Genomic DNA, 22,118 nt, shown 5'->3' with positions numbered 1-22,118 from the left:
AGTTTTAAATGATGTTTGAACATTAGTGCTTCTTAACAGACAAATAAAATGTTTGTTTTTTTTTATTTGGAATTGGAAACTTTGCATGCAAACTGAATAATAAATGTCCTAATATCAACTTAGCAGAAAATAAACTTATCCATACTACATACTGTATGTGTCTGACTTTGCAGATAATGACTTATCCTTCTTGGAAAATGTTTATCTCCAGGACAGTCAGAGGTCAGAGACTTGGAGCTGGCAGAGATTCAGTGACTTGCCCAAGGACACTTCAGCAGGATAGAGCTTTACAACTGTAGAGTGGAGACAGGAACTCAGCTCCAAAGCACATTTCAGATTTGAAGATCGGCTTAAGAACGTAAAAACTTTAATATTTAGTCCATTATTTTATATCATTTGTTCATGACAGCAAAAGTAACTTCATTTTCAAATAAATATAACATGGACTGAAATTCAGCAAAAGCTCAGAATAAAAATCTAATAATATAATAATAATAATAATAATAAGAAGAAGAAGAAGAAGAAGAAGAAGAAGAATCAGTAAATGTAAGTAAACTTATTTCATTGTTCAAGGCATAATGCCCTCAACTCCGGTTTATGTCTTCCACCTGAACAGTGTGCACTAACACTGAGCATCAAAGACTCAAAACGGCATCTGGAGGATTTCTTTATTTTTTAAAGTGCAATCATGATCTTCAAAATTCTATTCTGAAACATACACTTCACAAAACACAAGGTAACATTCAAAGATCATGAGTTCGTGGGTGTGTGTTTTAACCAGCTCATGGTGAGTTGTTTGAAGTGGAGGTGGCCCAGATACAGAAGAATAACATGCACACAAAAAAGACAAAGAGGAGTGAAATGGGGAGAGGAAAACAGCTCTCACCTTATGTGATATTGCCACAGATAGAAAATTACCAGAGCAAATGCTCTCACTGTCCACTCCATCTCCACCACGTCCAACTACAAATATAAATAAATGCCCATTTCAGATTTGAGTTGCTGAAATGAAGCTTTACAGGGGATGCAGAGAAACAAAAATCTACTTCATGTTTTTCTCTATCCAGTCTCGAAAGTTGCTGATTCGCGTCTGAACAATGTGAGTTTGTTGGTTGCAGCTCTTTTCTTTATAGCTGAAGCTCTCTAAACCAAGAAGCTGCCAGCCTGCGCCGGAGGCCTCCTCAGTCTCTTCACGACCCGACAAGACGCCACTTGTGGATGAAAACACAGCTGGCACGGTCGTGATGCCTGGAACAACACTGGGACAAGGGCTTTGAAGACTGGGTGGTTTTCTAATGACACACAGCGTATTGTCACTGATCATTGCGGTATACGCTCCGCCTTGGGCGAATTCCCGTTCACATTGCGCAACGTCACCCAACTGAACAAGTTTCGTCTGGCTCAAGGGAGCGTGCCGGCTCAGGTGCCCGTCATCGCTTGGTGAAATCCACCTCGCAGCGTAAGCCTCCTGCGCTGTCACCTCTCCTCCTTGTACTTTGGGCAGACACACTGGCAGCACACGCTCGCTAATCTTGGCCTTGTCTTTCAGCTTGAGCACAGCCACATCAGAGTCTGGTGCAGAGTGAAAATCTGGATGGACTAATATGTCTGAAACCTGTTGGGGCAGAAATAGAGAAGCAATGAGATGAAAATGGATGAACGTGAGAATGGAGCATACCTGAGAAAGCTCGATTCCACTGTGAAAGTGCAAAGTTTGTTGTTTTTAGAATATCTGTCAAGATCAGATGATATGCGTCAAGATACATAAATATCTCAAATCCAAATCAAATACAGATGAATCCTGATAAAGCTTTAAGTGCACATCTTAATGCCAAAGGACTCCTTGCTGTACCATATACAAACAAAAACTCATCCAGAAGATTAATGGAGATTCCTCTCTTAATACTTCATCACTGCATCTGCTGTGGTTGATTTTGCAGTCATACTAAACTTTTATGCACTATCCGACCTGAAAATACAAAGATGTAAAGCTATTTCAAGAATATAATGAGCACGCTTTTGGTAATTTGCAGGCAGCAACCTTTTAACCTTGGCATTTAAATGTCTTTTGATATGAAAATATATCTACATATCAATTTGAGAGATTCATGCCTGCTGGGAAATTATGATATTTTGTGGTGTGAACTCAAAACATCACCATGTGAACAGATTTCAGTTTTCTACAAGCTCATAATAATCCCACTAAAAGCAAAAATATGAAACATCTGGAGGATTTTCTTTGACTGGTAGACTGTGTTGTACCCTGAGGTGGCTCAGGCTTTTCATCCGATCCTTGGATGTCTGGTACTGCATGTCTATGACAACCTTCACTTGTGCTGGGTGAAGGGTCTGCTGCTTGTCCTTGTCTACCACACACTGAGCTGCCACCAGGACGCTTCGCTGGGTGAGCAGAGCCCCGCTGCAGGCCAGGTACCAGAATGTGGACTCCTCTGAGGCCCCCTGCTGGAGAGACACGGCTATTCCAGGTGGCTCGTGGGTGCTGGCAGTGCGGTCAGGAGGTGAGCGGATATAGATGGCTGCATGCCACGGCCACTGAGCGTCTGTGAGGTTGTTTGGACTGAAAGTGTCGAATTTGCCACAAACTGTGGAAGAGCAGCCAGAGAGGAGGAAGAGTGCTTAAAATTTAAATTCATAACAACCTGGCACAAAAAAAGACGTGCACAAAATTTCAAGGTGACACTTGGGCAAACATTATTCTTCTGTCTTTTACTTTACAAGGCAAACACTGTGAGACACTCAAAGGCCCTTCACACACAGACACAGGTGTTTCTACTTCTGGTTAGTTAGGCTTCTGTTCAAGCTGAGATCGGTTGGTGCTCTGCCTCAGTTTCACGAGTTCACCAAGCTTCACAAACAAATATCATTAGAGGTGGAGGTGTTAGAGGTGTAAACTGTCCCAAAACAGGTGCAGCAAAATGTAGAGGAGGCTCAGAGAGATGTCAGTGAAGCACGGTCCAAACATGAGCACACAGCTCTGAGACTAATCAGGTAAAATGAATGAAAACACCTGTGTGTGGGGCGTCGGTGGGAGTGCATGCAATTAAAAGAACAGTTTGACCTTTTGGATGAGACTCTAAGCTTTGGCCAGAGTTTGGCTAACTGTTTCACCCTGTTTTCATTCTTTAAGCTAAGCTAAGCTAAGCTAAGCTAAGCTAAGCTAAGCTAAGCTAGCCAGCTGTTGGCTGTAGCTTCTTTACCATGCAGAGGCAAGAGTGGCATCAATCTTTCCATCTAACTCTCTACAACACAGAGAATAACAGCCTTTCCAAAAATGTTTAATTATTGTGCAAGTAACTTTAGTGGAACAGCGCTGCTGTGGCCTCAAGAGGGAATTACAGGAAGATGGTTGTTTAAAAATGTAATATGAAGGTTGGGGAGTGGTACACTCCTGAGCTGAAATGCAAATGAATTAAGATATTTAAGAAATTCTATTTCTAAAGCAAAAAATGAATTTTCACTCTTGTGAAAAGTCATAAAATCTAAAAGTTAATGTTAGTTAAGATACAGAAATAAGCAATACCTTTCTAAATTGTACTAACATGCTAACATTAGCCACCTTAAAAGTGCATTGAATCAACAATCTGCTTTACCGCTTATGAACTCAGCTTTTTATTTGTAGAGAAGTCATATTTTTTTAATGTTACACACATTTCTGTTGGATACTGTCTACACTGCTGCTGCTCTCACCTGGTGAGCAGGAAACATGGCGTCCACTCCACCTGCCAGTCTTCAGACAGGTGCGTTTGGAGCTCCCTGTGTGGCGGTAGAGCGGGGAGGCGCACTTGTACTCTATGCTCGTGTAGACCGGGTGAAAGCCACGAGGAAGCTCCACTAACGCGCCGTCGTCTTTCTTTGACTGTTTATCAAATTTAAGTGGAATAAAACCAGCTGCCAATAAATCGTGCATGCTGTACCTGGATGATAGTCTTTGGTCTGGATTCTCCCTGTGGAAAAGAAAAAAGCGTGTCTTAATCGCTCCTTATCTGCACTTCAATAACTCAACGTGGGAATACTTTTCCCAATGTGAGCTACATCCACAACATAATTTGAATTTCAAACAGTATCAGTGCATGCAGTGTCTTAGTGGCTACCTTGATATCAGCTTTGGCTTCACAACACTTTGTCGCACAAGTTCAGACACTTTGGGCTCTCGACATGCTGCAGAAGCAAATCAAGCAGGCGACTATTAGTGCACAAGAATCACCATCTGAACCATCTATCGTCTATAATTGTCTGGGTAAGTTATTCAGCGTAAAAAGTTATTCAGCGCACTCGTCTCAGTGCTATAATTGCCAAATTGCTTCTGTTTTCACATGTCAGGATATGTAAATTCCCTGGTAAATTGGGTTGTCAAATGAACAAAGAGTGACTGCATGTTGGAGACATTTCGTGTCATGCTCACATAGTAATACAGCAGAAAAATAGGTGACTTGTTTGTGTAACAGGGTGTTCCCAACCCTAATGTGGTTTTGAAAACAGCTACCTCTCACACACTTTGGTGGCCTGTTACTCCACGATCCATTAGAGGAGCAGGTACTCTGGCGGTTTCCACTCAGAAAGTAGGACTTTTTGCAGAAAAACTCAATGGTCTCTGCACCCCCTGCTCTGTAAGGAGCAGGTCTGTGGTAGCCATGGAGCAATTTGGGTGGAGGGGAACACTGGACTCTGCTTGTTTGGCCTGAATGAGTGTGTGCGTGTGAGAGAAAAGGAACAAAATCATCTTAGAAATGCATCATGTGGCTTTTATGCTGTACACACACTAGAAATTACAAGCCACCTGGTGAAAATGTACCTTTTAAACACGTGGGAACTGTACCACTCCACGTGCCATTAGGCTGACAGATCCTCTGCTGGGAACCGATAAGCGTGAAAGTTGGATGGCACCGGTAGTTTACAGATACCAGCTCCTCCTTTGGGCCATATACAGGCAGAAGATATCCATTCAGCGGTTCCTCTGGGGATGCACACACTCGATTCTTGATGGCTGAAACTGTGGAGATATTTTCTGGTGATAAATGACAGATAAATCCCCACTGAATAAGAAATAAATAATATTAAAGATACACATGTTAACACTTTACGGTTGACTGAATTCACATAAATGGGACAAAGCTGACGACAGACTTTGAAAATCCTCTTGTTATGTTTGTGTTATTGTGTTGCTTCCGTATTGCTGCGGTATGCAAATACATATATTTTTTTTTTGCCTTAAAAGGAATAAAATTAGCTGAGTTACCTCTTGCCGCATAATTATGCAAATCCCTGATGAGATTGAAACCATTACCGGATAAGCAAGCAATTAGCACATTATTTACATTTTTCTAAGCGAGCTCAAACTTGATGTCCCCTTAAAAATTTGGGGATTTTGAAAAAGTTCTGACGTGTGTTTTGAGATGTTGTGGAAAACTGAGTTCTTATAGTCACTCCATCTAACAGGGCTGTGTTAATGGCCAAGAATTGAGTTGACTTTTGACAAAGTAAGCTAAGCATTTTAAGTGTCTCCCATGAGAGCTAGCAATTTGAAACTCAGTCACAATAACTGACGGTATTTTTTGCTCAGTCTCTTAAACATGCAATACGTAAGAATGTGAAGCAATGTATGTACATGTATTGATCGCTCTGTATTTCCAGTGTGTGAATGGCCTGTAATGTAATTTTAAAACTGACACCTGGAGATTGTCTTACTTGAGCTCCAACCAAAGCTGGCCTTCATTTTCCCTACATGAGAGCTGTTTTAATACTTTGAATCTCAATGGTTTATACATTTTTGACTGAAACTTTGTCTTTCAGATGATGCTAGTATTGCTGTGTTGTCTGCATGGCTGCTTTTAAATCATTAATATACATAGTGAAAAGAACAATTGTCCTAGGATGGTGCCCTGGAGCACCCCACAGGTTGAAGGTCTTTGATTGGAAAGCCTCTCAGTTATATTAATCTTTTGGAATTGAAAGAGGAAGGAACTGAACCCCTTTAATTGCTGTCTGCCTAAAACCACTATAACTGTTTATTCTTTCCCTGCAAGTAATTATAAGCTAAAATAACTAAACCCTTCTTTGACCTCCAAAAATATTGCTTTGAGGGGCCCTAACATCCATTCCAGCTGTACCACTTCAAGTTAGCTAGCAGGAGTTATTGTCCAGGAGGGAAAAGACTGGATTAATGGGATGCAAGTTAGATGCATAATTTGCTTCAAAGAGGGCAAATGGGCAGGAATAAGTATGACAAATCTGTGTTGCTGCCTGTCGGCCTCACATTGCTGGCCTGTATATGCGACAGCACACACACAGCAGAATAAAATAAAAAGGTCCAGGAGCAAATATGGTGCATGTCATGCATGGAGGGACATCACATACTCACATACATGATAAATGTATCCAAATACCTACAGTAGAGTATATCATGAATAAGAATATATCATTCTTAATTGTTATATTTGGATTCCATGTAGTACAATGCACCAGCTCAGCATGTGGACATAATAAGAGGAACACCATATATTATAATGCAATGTAGTCGAGCAATACCGCTCTAGACTCAGGCACAGCACATGTTAAGCTCTTAAAAGGGAGTATTTATCTTGAGCCACTTGTATTAGATCGCATTATACTGTCAACTGTTTCTGGTATTTTGTCTATGGTGTATCCATTCTGTGTGCATAATGTGTGAGCAGCATTCACATTGCTAACAATGGCTGTACCTGCCTGAACTCTGCTGAAAGGTAAGAACAAAGCCATCAAAGTTGTTGTAGCCATCTGAAGTGAACAGGATGTGCAAGTAGTTCCCAGAGCTCGTTATTGGAGGAGGCAGCTGATCTCCACAGAATCGGCCAATCACAGGGGAGCTCAGACTGTAGCCGTCACGCACCTCGACATAGTCGTAACGACAGTTATGGTCAGACTCCAGGCTGAGCTGTGAAAACCTGCAGCATGAACAAAGAGAAGTTACTTACTGATTTGTGTCAAAAGACTTAACATTAGTATTCAAGGTGCAGAATTCTGTGGGTTCATGCAGGGCTATTCACTGCTTTCACCTCAACATCAGAGGAGCTGTGGCAGTCCAATCATTTAAATGGCCACTATTTCACTTTCTGCACATGGAATAATTTCCCTTTTTTGTCAGCGTATGGGAAATTTTCCTATGAGACAGAACTGCTTGTACTCAACACTTTTTCTATAGATGTCTAGTTTTAAGAGTGCAGACCCTTTCACAACAGTGTGCTTCAACATTAGCTGACAGAGTGAAGCTGAGCTGGTCTCTTGTGTGGCCAATTCCAGAAAGTAGCATCCTTTAGCTCGGCCTGTTTCAAAAAGCAGGAGTCCAAATTAATGGCACAGAATAAATCCCGCCACAGGTCTTCTTGATACTCATCGCACTGATCCAGCTACATTTATTAGCTGTGTCACAGAGAGGCTGTTTTTATTACACTCACACATAAGACTAGGTGAAAAGAAGCAGTGTCTGTGTAAACTTTGGTAAGCCTCGTCTTGACTTGAGGCTAATATAAATCCTAATTCACTTCAGTCCTTTCATTAATCCTAACACAGACAGCAGAATGTCTAGGTTGCTTTTCTCACTATTTGTGGTGCACTTATGGTGCCTCTACAAATAAAGTCTGACCATTCCCTTCTGTTTTAGATACTGAATACTTTTGTTTGCACTCAGAAGTTTTGAAAGAAGTGACCCACCTCAGCTCGATGTTGCTGCCCCTCTCCACTTGCACTGTCCATTCACATCGGGCATTTGTTGGGTAGCTCTCCAAGGCGATGTGGCCCTGAGCCCGCTGAATGACGCCTCCACATGCTACCCACAAGAGAACTGCGCTTACTTTCATTTAGTCAATTCACATTCTCATCAAATGTGTGTTTATCACAGCAGCTCTAAGGATTTTTACTTTAGTATGCGGGGGCCAGTAATGTGACATTCTCTCTAAGGGGGCAGATAATTTCCCAAAAAATGTGAGATTACAGGATCCAACCAGTCAATTCAATAACCATGATTAGAAACATCATGCTGGCATTCGTGCTGGCATGTGTGTTCTTCAGAGAACTAAAAAAGCAAACAAGATGCTGAAAATTGTCCAAATTGATTTCTGTCAGCTCTGAAATGAGGCTTTGAGTTTGTGTTTAATGGTTAAAATGTTTTCGCCTTTTAGAGTTCACAAACCTTTTTGGACACACTGCCTGCTTGGCAAAGCCTTATTAAAATCATGCAGCCTGTTTAACTTGAATGCTTGGCCACTTGGATCTACGCAGACACTAAACAGGTTGTGCAAGACAACAAACACTGCACAATGGCCATGCCTTCCCTTGTGTAAGTCAAACTGACGGTACATGACAGAACGGCATCCAAGTGCAATTTCCCCACGGCCATGAAACAATAAAGAATGGAAAGATATAATGAGAGTCAATACCAGGAGTGGCGAGCAGGTAAACCTGCTGTACTCCTCTATTAATAGGAAAATGTCATCGTGAGCTTCACCAGCATACATTTGATTTAAATTATTTGTGTGGCAGCTCCTATAGTGCAATGCTGATAATCATGTTTTCAAAAAACAAACAAACAAAAAATCATGGATCATAAATCTGATCAGTATATAAATAGTTAGTGAACATGAGCTACTACTAGATGTCCAGCAGGTGACTGTGGATGTAGCCTGGCTGAAACCTAACAAAAAAGCGCTGTCGCCACCAAGTGTCTTTATGATGTATTACATGTTCGGATGCAACAATCTGAAAACTGTGGACATACAGTATTGATTATGCTTACAGCCCCAAATTCTTTGGCCACAAATTAATTATTTATTTACTCATAGTTGTACATTACAGAGGTTTATTTTTACGTGATGGATAATGTTATTTAACTTGTTAGCATTCTAACCATGTTGCTGAAATGCTGCAAATTATGTGCACATTTTTGCTTAAAGCTTTCAATGCATGCAGTCATTTTAAGACAAGTATTGTCAGTCTTAAAGCGCACTAATTGCATTCATGTGAGGATCTCAGATCTGACTCTAAACTGACTGGCCAGTATTCTATAAAAAGAAAAAAAAAAAAAGAAAATCTGATTAACAAAAACCTCAAACATTCAGCCAAAGACATGTATAGATGTTATATAAGAAGATATCAGACCTCAATGGAGTGCATTTGCTCGGTTCTACTTAAGTACTTTGGCACTGTGAGTTTTCTCATGTCAGCAATAAGATTCAGAAAATTCAGCCAATTCTGTGGCACGATAAGGCCCCACAGCAATACTGGATTATAGCAATCAAACTCACTTTTACAGTCCCCGCCACTCCAGCCTTGGCGGCACTCTGTACAATACTTTCCATTCACGAAGAAGTCATCATTGGCTTTCCATGTTCCATTGTGGCAGGTTTTGCAGTTCTCAAACAGACTGCAGCCTGGCAAGGACATAAAAATGAAATAAGCTGAAAGTAACGTAAAAGTAATCATCCAAGAGTGAATTTTTAAGTGAATTTGCAACTCTTAGTCACTGACTAATATAACACCATAATGACTCGGGATATACTGAACATTTCTTGAGCCAAACACTCAGTGCCTGGAGGGTTTTTCTCAGGATATATCATCATCATCAGTAGTTATTTTACATCTCTGAGAGCAGCTGCTGTTTGTATGGAAATAATAAGAATAAACAAAAACTGAAGATAGCATGATCAGTGAGAAAAATAAGCACCTTGCTTATCATTACAGGTAAAGGAGCATTTTAAAGCGACAATGAGAGTGTACCTGGGTGAATGATACAGGGGTCACACTGATCCAGAGCGTTGCGGCAGCAGGGAACTGTGTAGCCCACCTTCGACCCTTTTGAGGGACAGCGACACTGGATGAGGTGGTACTCACAGCACGGACGACACATGACGCTCCACTCCGAGCTCGGGCAGTTGTCCCCTGTTGGAGGTGTGGAGCCAGAACAAAGGACAGAGGAATCAAGCTTAACATGCATCTACTGAACCCTCTGACGTCTGATGCTTGATGTTTTCAGGCTCTGAGATCAAAAGTGAAAGATTACAGTTTCACTGTTCCTACCTGTAAAAAAAATGAAAACTGATTTAGCTCCACAGCACGTGTCTGTGTCTACATGAGGCTATAGAAATGCAGTAGCAGAGGTACAAACCTTTGTTTTCCTTTTATCTGATGATGCAGCGCTGACTTTCTTGTGCAACACACACACAACTTCTCATGCTGACTGGACAAAATGCTGGCTCGATGCCTGCAGATGATCTTATCAAGCTCTAGCTGGACTGTTTGTACCTACAGACCCACAGTGATGCACCATGTTGAGCAGCATGGGACGCACAGAGAGGCTGAAATATGTCCCAAAGCCCCCTGAAGATGGCAACTTCTTCCCCCAAGCCCATTCTGAATGCTAGGTATGTTACTGAATATACTGTATTATTTATTGCTCTCTCAAACACAATGCACAGAGCAGTGGAAAGTGGTCTCGGGATGCAGCTCACAAGTATCTACAGCCATTTGTCATCATCACAGGTTTAATTCTACCCAGTTATAGATTTCTGTGCTAATTGAAATATAAAGTCACAGATATTGAAACCTCACTAATGTGTCCAATGGCTGGACTAATTGGCAGAGGAAAATGCTCTATACAGGCCACTCCACGAGAAGGTATGTGTTAGTCTTATTCCAGTGAGGCACATCGCATGAACTGAGGCAAGTCAGCAGAAGTGACTCATCTCCAAATAACTCCACAGTTAGTCAGAAATAAGTCAACAACATTTTCACAAAAGAGAGGCCGTGTAGTAGAAAAACTCTGACTTTGTGCACAGTAAGAAAAACAGTCAAACCTGAAACAAATGTCTTTTACTCACCACGTGGCCAAGCTGTTACACAAAAACAAAGATTTAGGAGGAGGAAGCAGAGTTTGGGATCCGGAGGAGCAGGCATGGGCCCTTTTCCTGTGAAGAAAGTGAGCATGTTGGCTGCCAAGCTCACCGCAATAAACTACCAAAGAAGTTCCAAGAGAGCAGTGCTCAGTGCTATCTAGAGATCTTCCTGTCTGCTCAAAAATATGACGTAGCTATGGGTGATGAATTCTCCCACCTCAGCATAATGGACAGGGATCCTTAACCCATTCCTTCCATGCTGATTTCATTTGTTAAAGCCTGTGCTTGCTTTGTTCTGCTCAAATCAGCACTAGGTCTGCATGGTTCCTGTTCCTCTGCTCCTGTTGTGAGTCCAGAATGATAGCTGTGCGCTGCATAGTAACAGGGGGAAAATACTTGCTGGCAAAGAGAGTGGAAAGTGCATTTGAGGGAATAAAGACATGCTAATGAGGAAAACAGTGAGGAGTGATGAAGAAAGTCCAGAGAAAAAAAGTTCCATCTATCAGTCTACGGAGAGAAGTTTCAAGGACAGAGCGGAAATAAATCTCTGGAGCTGCAAGTTAGAGATTTTTTTTTTCAAAAATACTTTAAAAGTTGTGCAGTGAAAATACGTATCTGCAGGTGCATCAAGCCAAATGTGTTCATTCACAAGCTGTCGTGCCAGACGTGACAGTTTTACAACGTCTGGCCGGCGGGTAACAGATGTCCTCCCTATGAAATGTTTATGATGTCAGTCTCCATAGATTTGCCAGGAGCAATGAGGCCGATCGCCACATCATGTCCAAGGTTGCTTTTCCATTACCTAAGCTTTTCTCAGGAGTTTCCATGTTTTGATATCTGTTCTCATCTTCTCCATTACAGCAGCAGTCAGATCGAGACTGATGATACTACATGAATTCAGGTTTTGATTGCTGGTTATGCTCTTGCCTTTTACTTTCTGGAATATGTGATCTTATCAGTATCTGATATTACTAAAGGTGTAAAAGTGTGGATTGCACAGTATGAGATGACTGAGAGAGTCTGGGACTTTTTATTTGAATTACTGTGAAAATGTTCAGATTTGAGTGTTATTGGTAAACACATACATGATCAGTGATGTTCATTATGTTAACCGTACGTATCTTGTAGTTTTGAATGAAGTCATATCTCTTACCCTTCACCTAAATAAACCATTTCTCTACAGGATCACCTGAAAAACTCACTGTCACAAGCAGGGCTGCTACTTTAGAGATACAGTGATGATATATCTTCATCTTCTTGTTGATGCACTTCAGGACTTGAAGCCTTCAAAGGTTAAACTTTTCTTTTAAAGCAGTTTGTCCCCATAGAGGGCAGAAGAACTCCATAAGTTGATGGGGACACAGCCTTGACATAAAACCATGTTTTGCTGTTAAGGCTAACATATTAGCAAAGAATTACCTGTACACATCTAGCAGATAGAGTATGAAACAAGAAAAGGTTCAATATCCAGTCTCTTTGTTTGGTAGCCACCAATACCTGAAAACAAAAAAACCTAATCTGACCTTGCTAGATGTTTAGCTTTTCCTCACAAGCTTGTTTTTATTTGTATACCATGAGGTTTTCAGCTGCTAGTGTGAAAGTCTGTCCAGCTTGACAGAGTGTGAGCACATGTGCAGGAGAAATGGGGAAAAATATGTGAAAATTACAGATGTGTCAACAAAAATGAAAGCTGTAATTAGTGCCAAAGGTGCTCACACAGGATTCAGACTTACAGCGGGTATTTCAGTTTAAGCACATTTAGAGATGATTACCATGCTTTCATGTTGTAATTCTCAAAATTACACACAAACATCAAGAGTCCACAAGTCAACATAAATTATGTTTTCCTGAAACATTTACAGCAGGACTTGCTGACATACATTTTCAATCATTCTGAAGGATACAATATGGATACCCAACTTAAGCCTATAATATTTTGTTGCATCAGGAAAAGTTTCAACTCCTTCACCATAAAGAACTTGTCTGTGTAACACCATGAATATGTAGCTTAAATCTTGGATAAAATATACAGTAATGCATTCACTTGAAGCTGCATAATCAATATATTTATATCAACAATGGGTCAAATGACGACCCCAAATTAGTTTTACACGACTCTTCAGTTCATGCAAGCAGCAGCTGTTCTAGCAAAAAGCCATTATATTCTACCTGGCCAGCACCAATGAGAGACAAAGCTACCCACTAGCTGGTGAACATATTAGCATTTAGCAGACAAAAAACTCACAAGAGTGGTGGAGACCAAAACAGAGCTAGAAGGTAAAGTGAATATTGGATTTAGATTTTGTCAGGTGGCCAGAAACACGACCGAATGCTGCTAAAGTGCTAACATGTTCGCTACATCAGCTTTATGAGGTGATGTTACGTCAAGACGGTGTGTACAGTACAGCTAGTTTTGCTGCTCTCAAGTGTCCAAAAATCAATGAATGTAGGTTCAAGATGCATTTAATTAGATGAAACAAAACAAATAAAAATCTAAAGCATGCAGCTCTCATTGCAGAGTGAAAACGTTTTTTCTACACAAACCAAGAAGATACTGTGGTCATGATTTTTAACTGAAAATGTCCCAGCAGTAATTAACTCTCCCATCAACGCTGAGTGACAGCCACACTTTGACCACCACTCTGAGCTGACATGTACAAAGAAACATGAGTGACTGCTTATGACTCTCGCAGCCTTTGAACTGCCAATCATTATTGAAGATTTTGCCTCGTCCCGTCATGTTGAACCTGACCCAACCAGACATGAGAGAGAACGATGAGGGGTGGGGGGATTATGCATTTCACATTATGACACAGTTCTAAAACTTTCATTGGTGTCACAAGGCCAACTTCACTGTTGAAATGAGTTCTTGACATCAGAGACCAGTGTTTTTTGGTTCGTGTAATTACCCATGGTGCTCTATCAGCTATTTTTAGCCCCCTGTTGCTCAGAGAAATATTCCATTTGGAGCCCAGAGACTTTCATCCAGCCCGGCTGCAGCATCCACTGACCTTCCTCACCTCCAACCAGTGTTGACAATAACTAAGCTGCCCACACTGTATTGTCCCACGGCGGTAGTGACACACAGAGGAGACCTCTCACTGAAACACATCTTATCACTGTAAATGAGGCCCCAGAAATAGCAGCAATTATGAAGATAAATAGATAGAAATTAAGCTTCGCAGCAGTTACAACACGCACTTAGCTGTGTCTTTGCCAGCAGGCATCTGGATTACTATAAATCCAAAGCACGCTATCATGATCAGCTACAATTAAGTACAGTGGCTGAATTTATATTAAAAAAAAAAAGATCAAAAGAGAGAATCAAAATGGAAAATCCTCAGATGTAAATGTTGAAATTTGTACTGCTGTTGCAGAAATTTGTCAAGCTGCAACCTCCCAGGTCAAAAATGAACCCAGTTTAAACTAACATTTGAAATCAAAGCGACACGCCTGCTTAATAAAATGTAAAAAATGCCATCAATTTGATTAAGATATACTATTTAATTTGACGTGTTTTGTAGCTGTATCATTTCATTGGATTTCAGTCTCAAATAATGATAATTATATTCTTTATTTTCTCATATAAACACTAGTAGCTCTCTGGATAACTGCAGGAGGTGAAGCCATCCTTAACGATGTACTAGTTTTATTCCTGGTGCAATCGATGAAATAAAAATTGGATGATTTACAGTAATGCATCTCTGCAGAAGTATGTCTATTCGTGGAAATTCATCGTCCTTAAAGCTCTGAATACTGCCAGTCATGAATATGTTAACAATGTTCTCACTGAGGAGTCATTCCTTTGTTCTTCTGCTTTCATGTCAGACAGCTCAATCAATCAGTTCACCTCATCAGCCGCCTCTGCATTTACGACCAGCTGCTCCATGTGTCAAGCACCGGTCACTTGGATAAATGCGATCCAGTGGTCTCGGACCACTCAACGCAGCGCTGACCTTTAAAGGCCCACATACGACGGCGGTGTGTGTCGATGTCTGGCTTCAACGTGCCAAAAAACCACCAGCTTCATTAACTTCTCACACACATCAGGGATGAGAGAGGCCTGAGGGAGTTCAGCTGATTTACTGGCTTAAATCTTTTCCTCATGAGAGAGATAACAGTGTCAAGGCTCAGACTTCTGCTCTGATTCTTATCATGAGATTACATTTGAAGATATTGTGTATAATTGAAACAAGCTGCATGTAGATTGACACAAAATATAGATATAAACTACACATATTTTATTTGACAAAAGTGCCAAAATATCATACTTATAAATACAAATAACCAGTGACAGCAAAATCCTCCCTTTTAATAGGAAAACTTGAAAACAATTGAATCATACACCATCTTTAAAGGTTCTATATGCAAGATTTTGAGTATTAATATAGCAACAAAAAAAATATTTCCTATGTACAGATATAGTGGAGTAATGGCATCCTGAGTAGGGAATGAAGTCACACTTTCTCTACATGTGTTGTAATCTGAGCTTCTCTGTTCTTTGTTTTGGGAGCTGGGCCGGCCATGTTTGCATGTTAAAACCTGTCGGCCTTCCCTGCATTTGTAAAGCGACTGCGATTGACCTCCCACAGCGATGTGAAAGTGAGACGGAAGAGCACAAGTGTTCACCTGAAGGCGACCATCCAGAATGCCCTCCACCAAGCATATTGCTAGCTAGCGTTAGCAGAACGACTACCAAGCTAATAATCGTGCTACATGGATTTAGGTCACTGGGCAGATCGCAGAAAAAGCTGCTCACCAAGTTGAACATGTTACTAATGTTAATAAAATAACTGTATACTGTAATGTTCCAACCAGCAGTCAAGATGTTCATCCTCCTGGTTTGTCTTTGTTCATTTCGTTGCACTTGGTGCACTTGAGCGACATCTAGTGGCTGAAAATCTCACATGTAGAACCTTTAACATTTGACTCAGCTCAGAAACATTATGCGCTGCAGCAAATATTGTACAAGTTTATGACAGCAACAGTTGCTGAAGGAGTGCTTCCTTTGGAGATAAAGGCCTATTGTACGCCAGCCGCACTGACCCCAGGTTTCTGATTACCCAGCCTGTTGTATCCTCTATAAGCAACAGGGCGTTACAGATCCGGCTGTCTTGGCTTGATTCGTACAGTTGAAGTCACAAGCTTACACACACCTTAGTCAAATACATTTAAACTCAGTTTACACAATTCCTAACATTTAATCTCAGTAAAGAAGGTCTTAGCTCTGAATAACAGGAAACAGAAAGATTTATTCCTGCTTTTCTTTCCTTCATCACATTCTCGGCAGCTCAGACGTTTACATACTCTTAGTATTTGGTAGCATTGCCTTTCAACTGTTTAATTTGGGTCAAACGTTTCAGGTATCATTGGTGCGACTGAGTCAGGTTTATCACTCCGACGTTCTTTCTCAGTTTTGACCACATTGTTCCATTGGATTGAGGTCAGGGCTTTGTGATTACCTTGAGTTTGCTCTCCTGAAGCCATTTTGACACAACCTTGGCGGTACGTCTGGGGGTCACTGTCCATTTGGAGGACCCATTTGCGACCAAGCTTTAACTTCCTGCCTGATGAGATGTTGCTTCAATATACTGACATAATCTTCCTTCGTGGTCTATTTTGTGAAGCGCACCAGTCCCTCCTGCAGCAAAGCACCCCCACAACATGATGCTGCCATCATGAAGCTGCTCTTCAGCTCGCAATCGCCCTTTTTCCTCCAAACATAACGATGGTCATTGAGGCCAATTGGTTCAATTTTTGTTTCATCAGACCAGAGGTCGTTTCACAGAAAAAGCATCAGTTTCCTCCAGCACCTTGACGACGCGCTTTACTGTTATTGATTTGCACTTTTGCGCCAAAGTACGTTCAACTCTTCGAGACAGAACGCCTGAGTGGTATGACAGCTATGTGGCTTAATGGTGGTTATACTTGTGTACTGTTATTTGTACAGATGAAAAAGGTACCTTCACCTCCAACTGACTTAAAATGATGTCAAGTAGAATCAGAAGCTTCTGAATTCATAACACAACTTTCTGGAATTTTCCGAGCTGTTTAAAGGCAGAGTCTGTGCACAATAGTTGTGTCATGCACACAGTCGATGTTTCCGAAATGTTAGCTCGTTAAAAAATGAGTTTGTATATTATATGAAGCGTATGTAAACTTCGGACTTCAACAGTATTTGAGAAAGCAGAACAGAAAAACAAGACGGAGACATACATTCATAAAAATGGCATATAGCAGTGAAAAAGCTTCTGTTCCCTCAATCGAAATCATTAGACCCTCTCTGTGGGTAAAAACATGATTTCCTCCTTCACTTCGAGTGCATAAAGGCGATATAATTAAATCTCAGTCATTTAATTGTAAAAGTAATTGTACAAAGGCCCCAAATGAATGTGACTAATTCAACTAAAACATAAATACCATTTCCTTCGAGTCTTAGATGAAACAGTATAAAACCAGAAGCCTAGTAAACCCAACAAAAACCAATGAATTCAATCAATAATCAGTAATATGGTTTCATTATTTCACATTGTCACTCGACATACTGCAGCTTTGCCAGCCTGTTCACACCCCCATGTTTTCTTTCTCCTCTGACAGCAGCTTTTCCTTGGCTGAGTCCTGGGGGTCTCTGTGGGGAGTCTTCATTTCTAGACTTTTGACCCAAGTGTAGGCCGACGAGCCACCAAGAACCATCATGTTACTGGTCCACCACAACATGCTTTTACTGGACGAGTTGTACACCACCGCAATGACCGTCTGTGCGCAGGCTTTCGCTGTTCCTGAGACATTGTGCGTGAGTGGACTGGTGAACTTGATCTGGAGGCCTGTGACGTAACCGATGGCGAAACCAAACACCCCCCCGAGCGTCATCATGCCCCAGAACCCGAGATCAGTGAGGCGGCTGAAGTTGGCGAGACGGCCAAACTCTCCAAATATGAGGATGAGCGGGAGGAAGAGGATGCAGGCGTTGATGTTGTTGTAGTAGGACAGCTTCCAGATGTTTCCGTCCACTGCGGGCATCACCTTTTTGGTGTAGATGGCGTTCAGGGAGACACAAGCGCTGGCCAGCACCCCAAAAAAGACGCCTGACCAGGAGAGGGACCCTGCCACGCCTTCCTGGTCCACACCGAGCCAGAATCCACCTGAGAAGCACAAAGCACTTTTAACACTGGAGCAGCCAAAGCGCCCTCACAGGTTTCTTACCTGTGTTTTCAAAGTCATGCCGCTGAATAATTCATGTTTCTTGAATTTATTTCTGAATTTTCAGCCTAGAGGTAAATATATTGACTGAAATTAAACCTCCTCTCTCTAACCTATCAGTCCTCAGTTCATCTCATTCATTTGACTGAGTCCATCTGCAGATGCTGAATTCAACTTACAGAAACACTCGACTTTGTGCTTTTTTCAACATGAACTGCCACCATAAACTCGGTGCTGTTGGCAGGATCCCTCATGCGAGAGGTCACCTGGAGCTCAGGGCTGAAGTGAAAGACTGTGCACAGCAGGAGTCTGCTGCAGAGCACCCATCCTCAGTAATGCGTCTGTGGTTGAATGGGACCACGTCCCTGCAGACAGGGTGCAAAATATGATAGAAAATGCTCCCAGAAGAGGCTGTTATAGCAGCATATTAACTCCCATGTTTTTGAAATGAGGCGTTCATGATTATGGGTGTAATGCTCTGGAGTTCACACACTTTTGGCCAAAGTGCATGAGCATATATATATTTGCTGACAGCGGCGTTGTGCATTAATACACTAAAAGAGTGCGTTCATTGAAATATCTACGTGTGGTCACAAGATCTGAAATTAAGAAAGGGTAAGACCACGAGCCAACAGCCGCAAAGTTCCTCCACCCGAGTCAAATTCAGCATTTTGTTCCTTCGTTTCCCAGCAAACAGCAGTGGTGGTGGAAGTATTCAGACCCTTTGGGTAATAAATAATACCAAACTGTGAAATAAACTCCACTGTAAGTAAAAGTCCTGCATTCAAAACCTTATTTAAGTAAAAGTAGCATCAGCAAAACGTCAAGAATATTGTCACATACAAAGTCTGACCAATTATTGATTACCAACAGGGAAAATATTGCATTGCAATCCAGATCCAGGAAGACAGAGAGTCCACGTACCTAATATGATGCCACAGCACAGCAGGGCTCGGAATGACGTGGTCTGCTTCAGGATAACATAGGACAGCAGCACGTTGAACACCGTGCTGAGGGACCGGCCGATCGTGTAGAAAGCCACACCGACGTACTTCAGGCACAGGTTGTTGAAGGTGATCATGCCGATGAACACCACGGACAGCGGCAGCACCTCCCGCGCCGTCTTCAAGTCGAGTTTGACCGCCGGGAAGTCGATGAGTCCCGGGCACATTCCGGACAGCAGCTGCATGATCCAGCACAGTCCGACCGTCACCACACACTGATAGAAAGTGACAAACAACGGCGCGTCCAAGTCCCGGTTGTCCAGCAGATAGTTATTAAGGAACACCATCGTTATTGACACAAACCAGTACAGAGCAACCACGGCTGCTATTTTAACAGCCCGGAGTAAGAAAGTCTCTCCATGTCCGTCCTGGTCCACCGTTTCCGAGCCGGCTAGAGCCATCCTCAAGATGCTGGACCGCTTCAGCTGTGTCCTGTTCATGATTAGAGACAGAAAAGGACAGTCTGGGTGAAGACTGCGGCATTTACACGAGCTACTATGTGGCTAATACTAAACACCAGCAGTGCTACAGCAACTCTACGATTCAACATGACGGCTGAGTTCCGCCAGCGGCAATAACAATGTGACTTCCGCTCTCGGTTTTCCAGAATAAAAGCCACACAGCTACACAATTTAATTGTCAAAGTAGTTCCATAGCTAAATTACATATATAATTGCCTACTATTTTGATTATCAGTTAATCGGTTTAAGTTTTTTTTTTTTTTTTTTTTTGTATAAAAGTGAGTATTTTGTGGTTTCTTCACTCCTCTGTGACAGTAAACTGAATATCTTTGGGTTGAGGACAGAACAAGACATTTAAGGACGTCATCTTGAGCTTTGGGAAACAGTGATATTTTTCACCATTTTATTACATTTTCTAGACCAAACAACTGATCGATGAATTGAGAAAGTAATTGACAGTTCAACCTTTCACACTGTTTTCTTGTCTTATCTCTTTTATTATTATCGTTTTTGCCTCATTGCGGGCCTGAAATGTTAATCCTGTTCATGTACTGTAAGGACTTTGTAACTTTGCTTTCAGAAGTTCTAGGCCAACACAACATATTTAATGAATACAATAGTTCTGTATGTGTAATGTACGTTAAATCTGTTTCTACCATGAGCCTACAGTAAAAAATAAGAGTAAGAGTTGTAATGTTGTGACATAAAGGTTGCTTACAGCTTGCTCCAGCTTATCTGTAAGTGAAGCTAACATGGCTAACATTAGCCTAACCTACTGTTACTTAGGAGAATTGATTCTTGCAACTTTCTTATTCCTCTTCAGAATCTGAGATGAGTAGTTTGGCAGTAACAAGGCAAATGATGTTGAAAGAGCTGTAGTTGATCCATTTTTTTTCTTTGTTAAACATTTTCCAATATTATTTCATCATTAATCTGACAATAATTATTGGCAGTAAATTCTTGCATTTAGATCAACGTTTACGTCAAACACAAAAGTTGCTTTTCTCAGTTTTATCTTGAAGGTAAGCATAAACCGGAAGTTTCTAAGAGCGTGACTACTTCCTGGTTTGAGCCGACTATTTTTTTTTTTTTTTTTTTTTAAATTTAAAGACACCGTGTCCCCGAGGAAAAGTACTCACAGATCAAAATATTACTCGAAGTTCTGTAACACTGTTTGAGCTCGCATTAATCAAACTACCTCACTTATCCAGATGTGTCAGCTTGCGCTGCACATATTTTCTGACTTTCACATTTATCCTTTTACAGAGCAACTAATCGTTTTGTGCACTTCTTAATATCCCCTGCCAAACATTCTTGATTAAATATATGATTCACTGTTAGACTTTCATACCTTAGGTTGCCGGAGCTGATCCTGAATTTGATAAGTTCAGCAGGGAGAGAGACGGAAGGCTCTGGTCCTTTTACTGTTGTCTATCCTGTCTCTGTCATGAGGAAACAGCACAGGTGGCTCCTGTTTTACCTGCATTTCCTGGTACACGCCGACAAAATCATAAAAGAAGGCAGGCTCATTACGTCAGCGTCTTGCGCGTGAACGCACACTGGTGCCACACTTTTAAGCTCCGGGCTCAGTCAGCAGTGATGAATGTGCGGACCCTTCCTTCTTCTCCCCTCTGTCAGGTCACAGGTGATCAGTGGGTGTGTGGGGGCACCTGTATTTTACTGTGTTTTCATTTGATTTGCTGTTATTAATTACATTGATGTTAAGATAACAGACTGGAGCTTCTTATGCACATGTGATTGAGGTTACTAATAGACTAACCTTAGTCATTCAGATTAACTGTGATAATATCCTACCTTAATTAACTGTTGTTAATTAATTGTTGTTCAGAGCTTTTTTTAAAAGTTTCTGTTAGCCAAAAATGTGCCTTTGTTGTTTTCTAGCTGATGGTTATATCGCTGCACAATTAATAATCAGAGGAAGTTCTTAAGCGTTTCAGCTGAATATTTGATATTACTTTTGTTATTATTGGCTCTGTGAATCATCCTGAGGCAGCATCAGGGTCGAAATACGAGGGAGAGAGTCGGAATGAAGAATACAGATTTTGTTAGCAATATTTATTTATCCAAAGCTTAATATTTTCAAGAGACATTCACATATTTGCTACGGTGAGTATTTTAATTTTGCCATGGGCTCTGTAAAGCATGCCTATAATCATCTTTAAATTCTATTTGGGCAACAAGAGCAAATTATTTAATGTTCACATATGGGAAATCTGTCAGGAGCTATTCTCTCAAATGTGCTCTTTCCAAAGCACTGCTGAGATTGCTTGTGTATAAAACTGCTAAGACATACCAGAAAATCCAGAAAGTCATTCTTAAAACTGACAGATTAATGAGCGTAATGTCTGAAACCAAAGAGATGTTTGAATAACGAACCCACAATAGGAGTGACAACAGGGATGTGGGTGTGTGAGCTCAGTCAGTCCTTGAAGGGAGTTTCATTCCAGTTTTTCAGGTCTAGTAGCCGTGAGACACTCAGATTTAGTCTGGATAAGTTATTTTTGATCAGACTCCACTGATCAGACTTCCTGTGCACACGTAGGAAGATT

The 22,118-nt window shown here is 41.2% G+C and overlaps 2 protein-coding genes across 3 annotated transcripts; both read right to left on the bottom strand.

Annotated features, from left to right (window-relative positions):
• Positions 1 to 661: 661 nt before the first annotated feature.
• pamr1a (peptidase domain containing associated with muscle regeneration 1a) lies at positions 662 to 16,412 on the bottom strand. Its single transcript, XM_070962247.1, has 11 exons — positions 16,346 to 16,412; positions 9,769 to 9,930; positions 9,297 to 9,422; positions 7,708 to 7,822; positions 6,724 to 6,941; positions 4,814 to 5,026; positions 4,505 to 4,699; positions 4,113 to 4,179; positions 3,709 to 3,965; positions 2,263 to 2,603; positions 662 to 1,615 (listed from the first exon to the last, which is right to left on the bottom strand). Exons 1-11 carry the CDS (start codon positions 16,410 to 16,412, stop codon positions 1,043 to 1,045), a joined length of 2,334 nt encoding a protein of 777 aa, XP_070818348.1. The 3' UTR covers positions 662 to 1,042.
• slc35c1 (solute carrier family 35 member C1) lies at positions 15,111 to 21,020 on the bottom strand. Of its 2 annotated transcripts, XM_070980889.1 has the most exons (3): positions 20,900 to 21,020; positions 19,008 to 19,519; positions 15,111 to 18,025 (listed from the first exon to the last, which is right to left on the bottom strand). In XM_070980889.1, the coding sequence occupies exons 2-3, from the start codon at positions 19,486 to 19,488 to the stop codon at positions 17,448 to 17,450; spliced, it is 1,059 nt and encodes a 352-aa protein (XP_070836990.1). In that variant the 5' UTR covers positions 19,489 to 19,519; positions 20,900 to 21,020; the 3' UTR covers positions 15,111 to 17,447. The 2 variants fall into 2 exon arrangements, with proteins under 2 accessions (XP_070836990.1, XP_070836904.1); XM_070980803.1 differs by lacking the exon at positions 20,900 to 21,020 and having other exon boundaries at positions 19,008 to 19,637.
• Positions 21,021 to 22,118: the final 1,098 nt, after the last annotated feature.

This window comes from Chaetodon trifascialis, chromosome 1, assembly GCF_039877785.1.
Source record: "Chaetodon trifascialis isolate fChaTrf1 chromosome 1, fChaTrf1.hap1, whole genome shotgun sequence".
Taxonomy (NCBI): domain Eukaryota; kingdom Metazoa; phylum Chordata; class Actinopteri; order Chaetodontiformes; family Chaetodontidae; genus Chaetodon; species Chaetodon trifascialis.
This window is presented reverse-complemented; position numbering and strand designations above follow the sequence as displayed.

Coding starts and splice junctions, on each gene's coding strand:
- pamr1a (XM_070962247.1), bottom strand. CDS start 16,412: ATGGACAGTGACCCCCAGACGTACCGCCAAGGTTGTGTCAAAATGGCT. Junction 4,180..4,504: donor GCCACCAAAGTGTGTGAGAG/GTAGCTGTTTTC, acceptor TTGCTTCTGCAG/CATGTCGAGAGCCCAAAGTG. Junction 3,966..4,112: donor AAGCCAAAGCTGATATCAAG/GTAGCCACTAAG, acceptor TCTTTTCCACAG/GGAGAATCCAGACCAAAGAC.
- slc35c1 (XM_070980803.1), bottom strand. CDS start 19,527: ATGAACAGGACACAGCTGAAGCGGTCCAGCATCTTGAGGATGGCTCTA. Junction 18,026..19,007: donor GTGCTGTGGCATCATATTAG/GTACGTGGACTC, acceptor TGTGCTTCTCAG/GTGGATTCTGGCTCGGTGTG.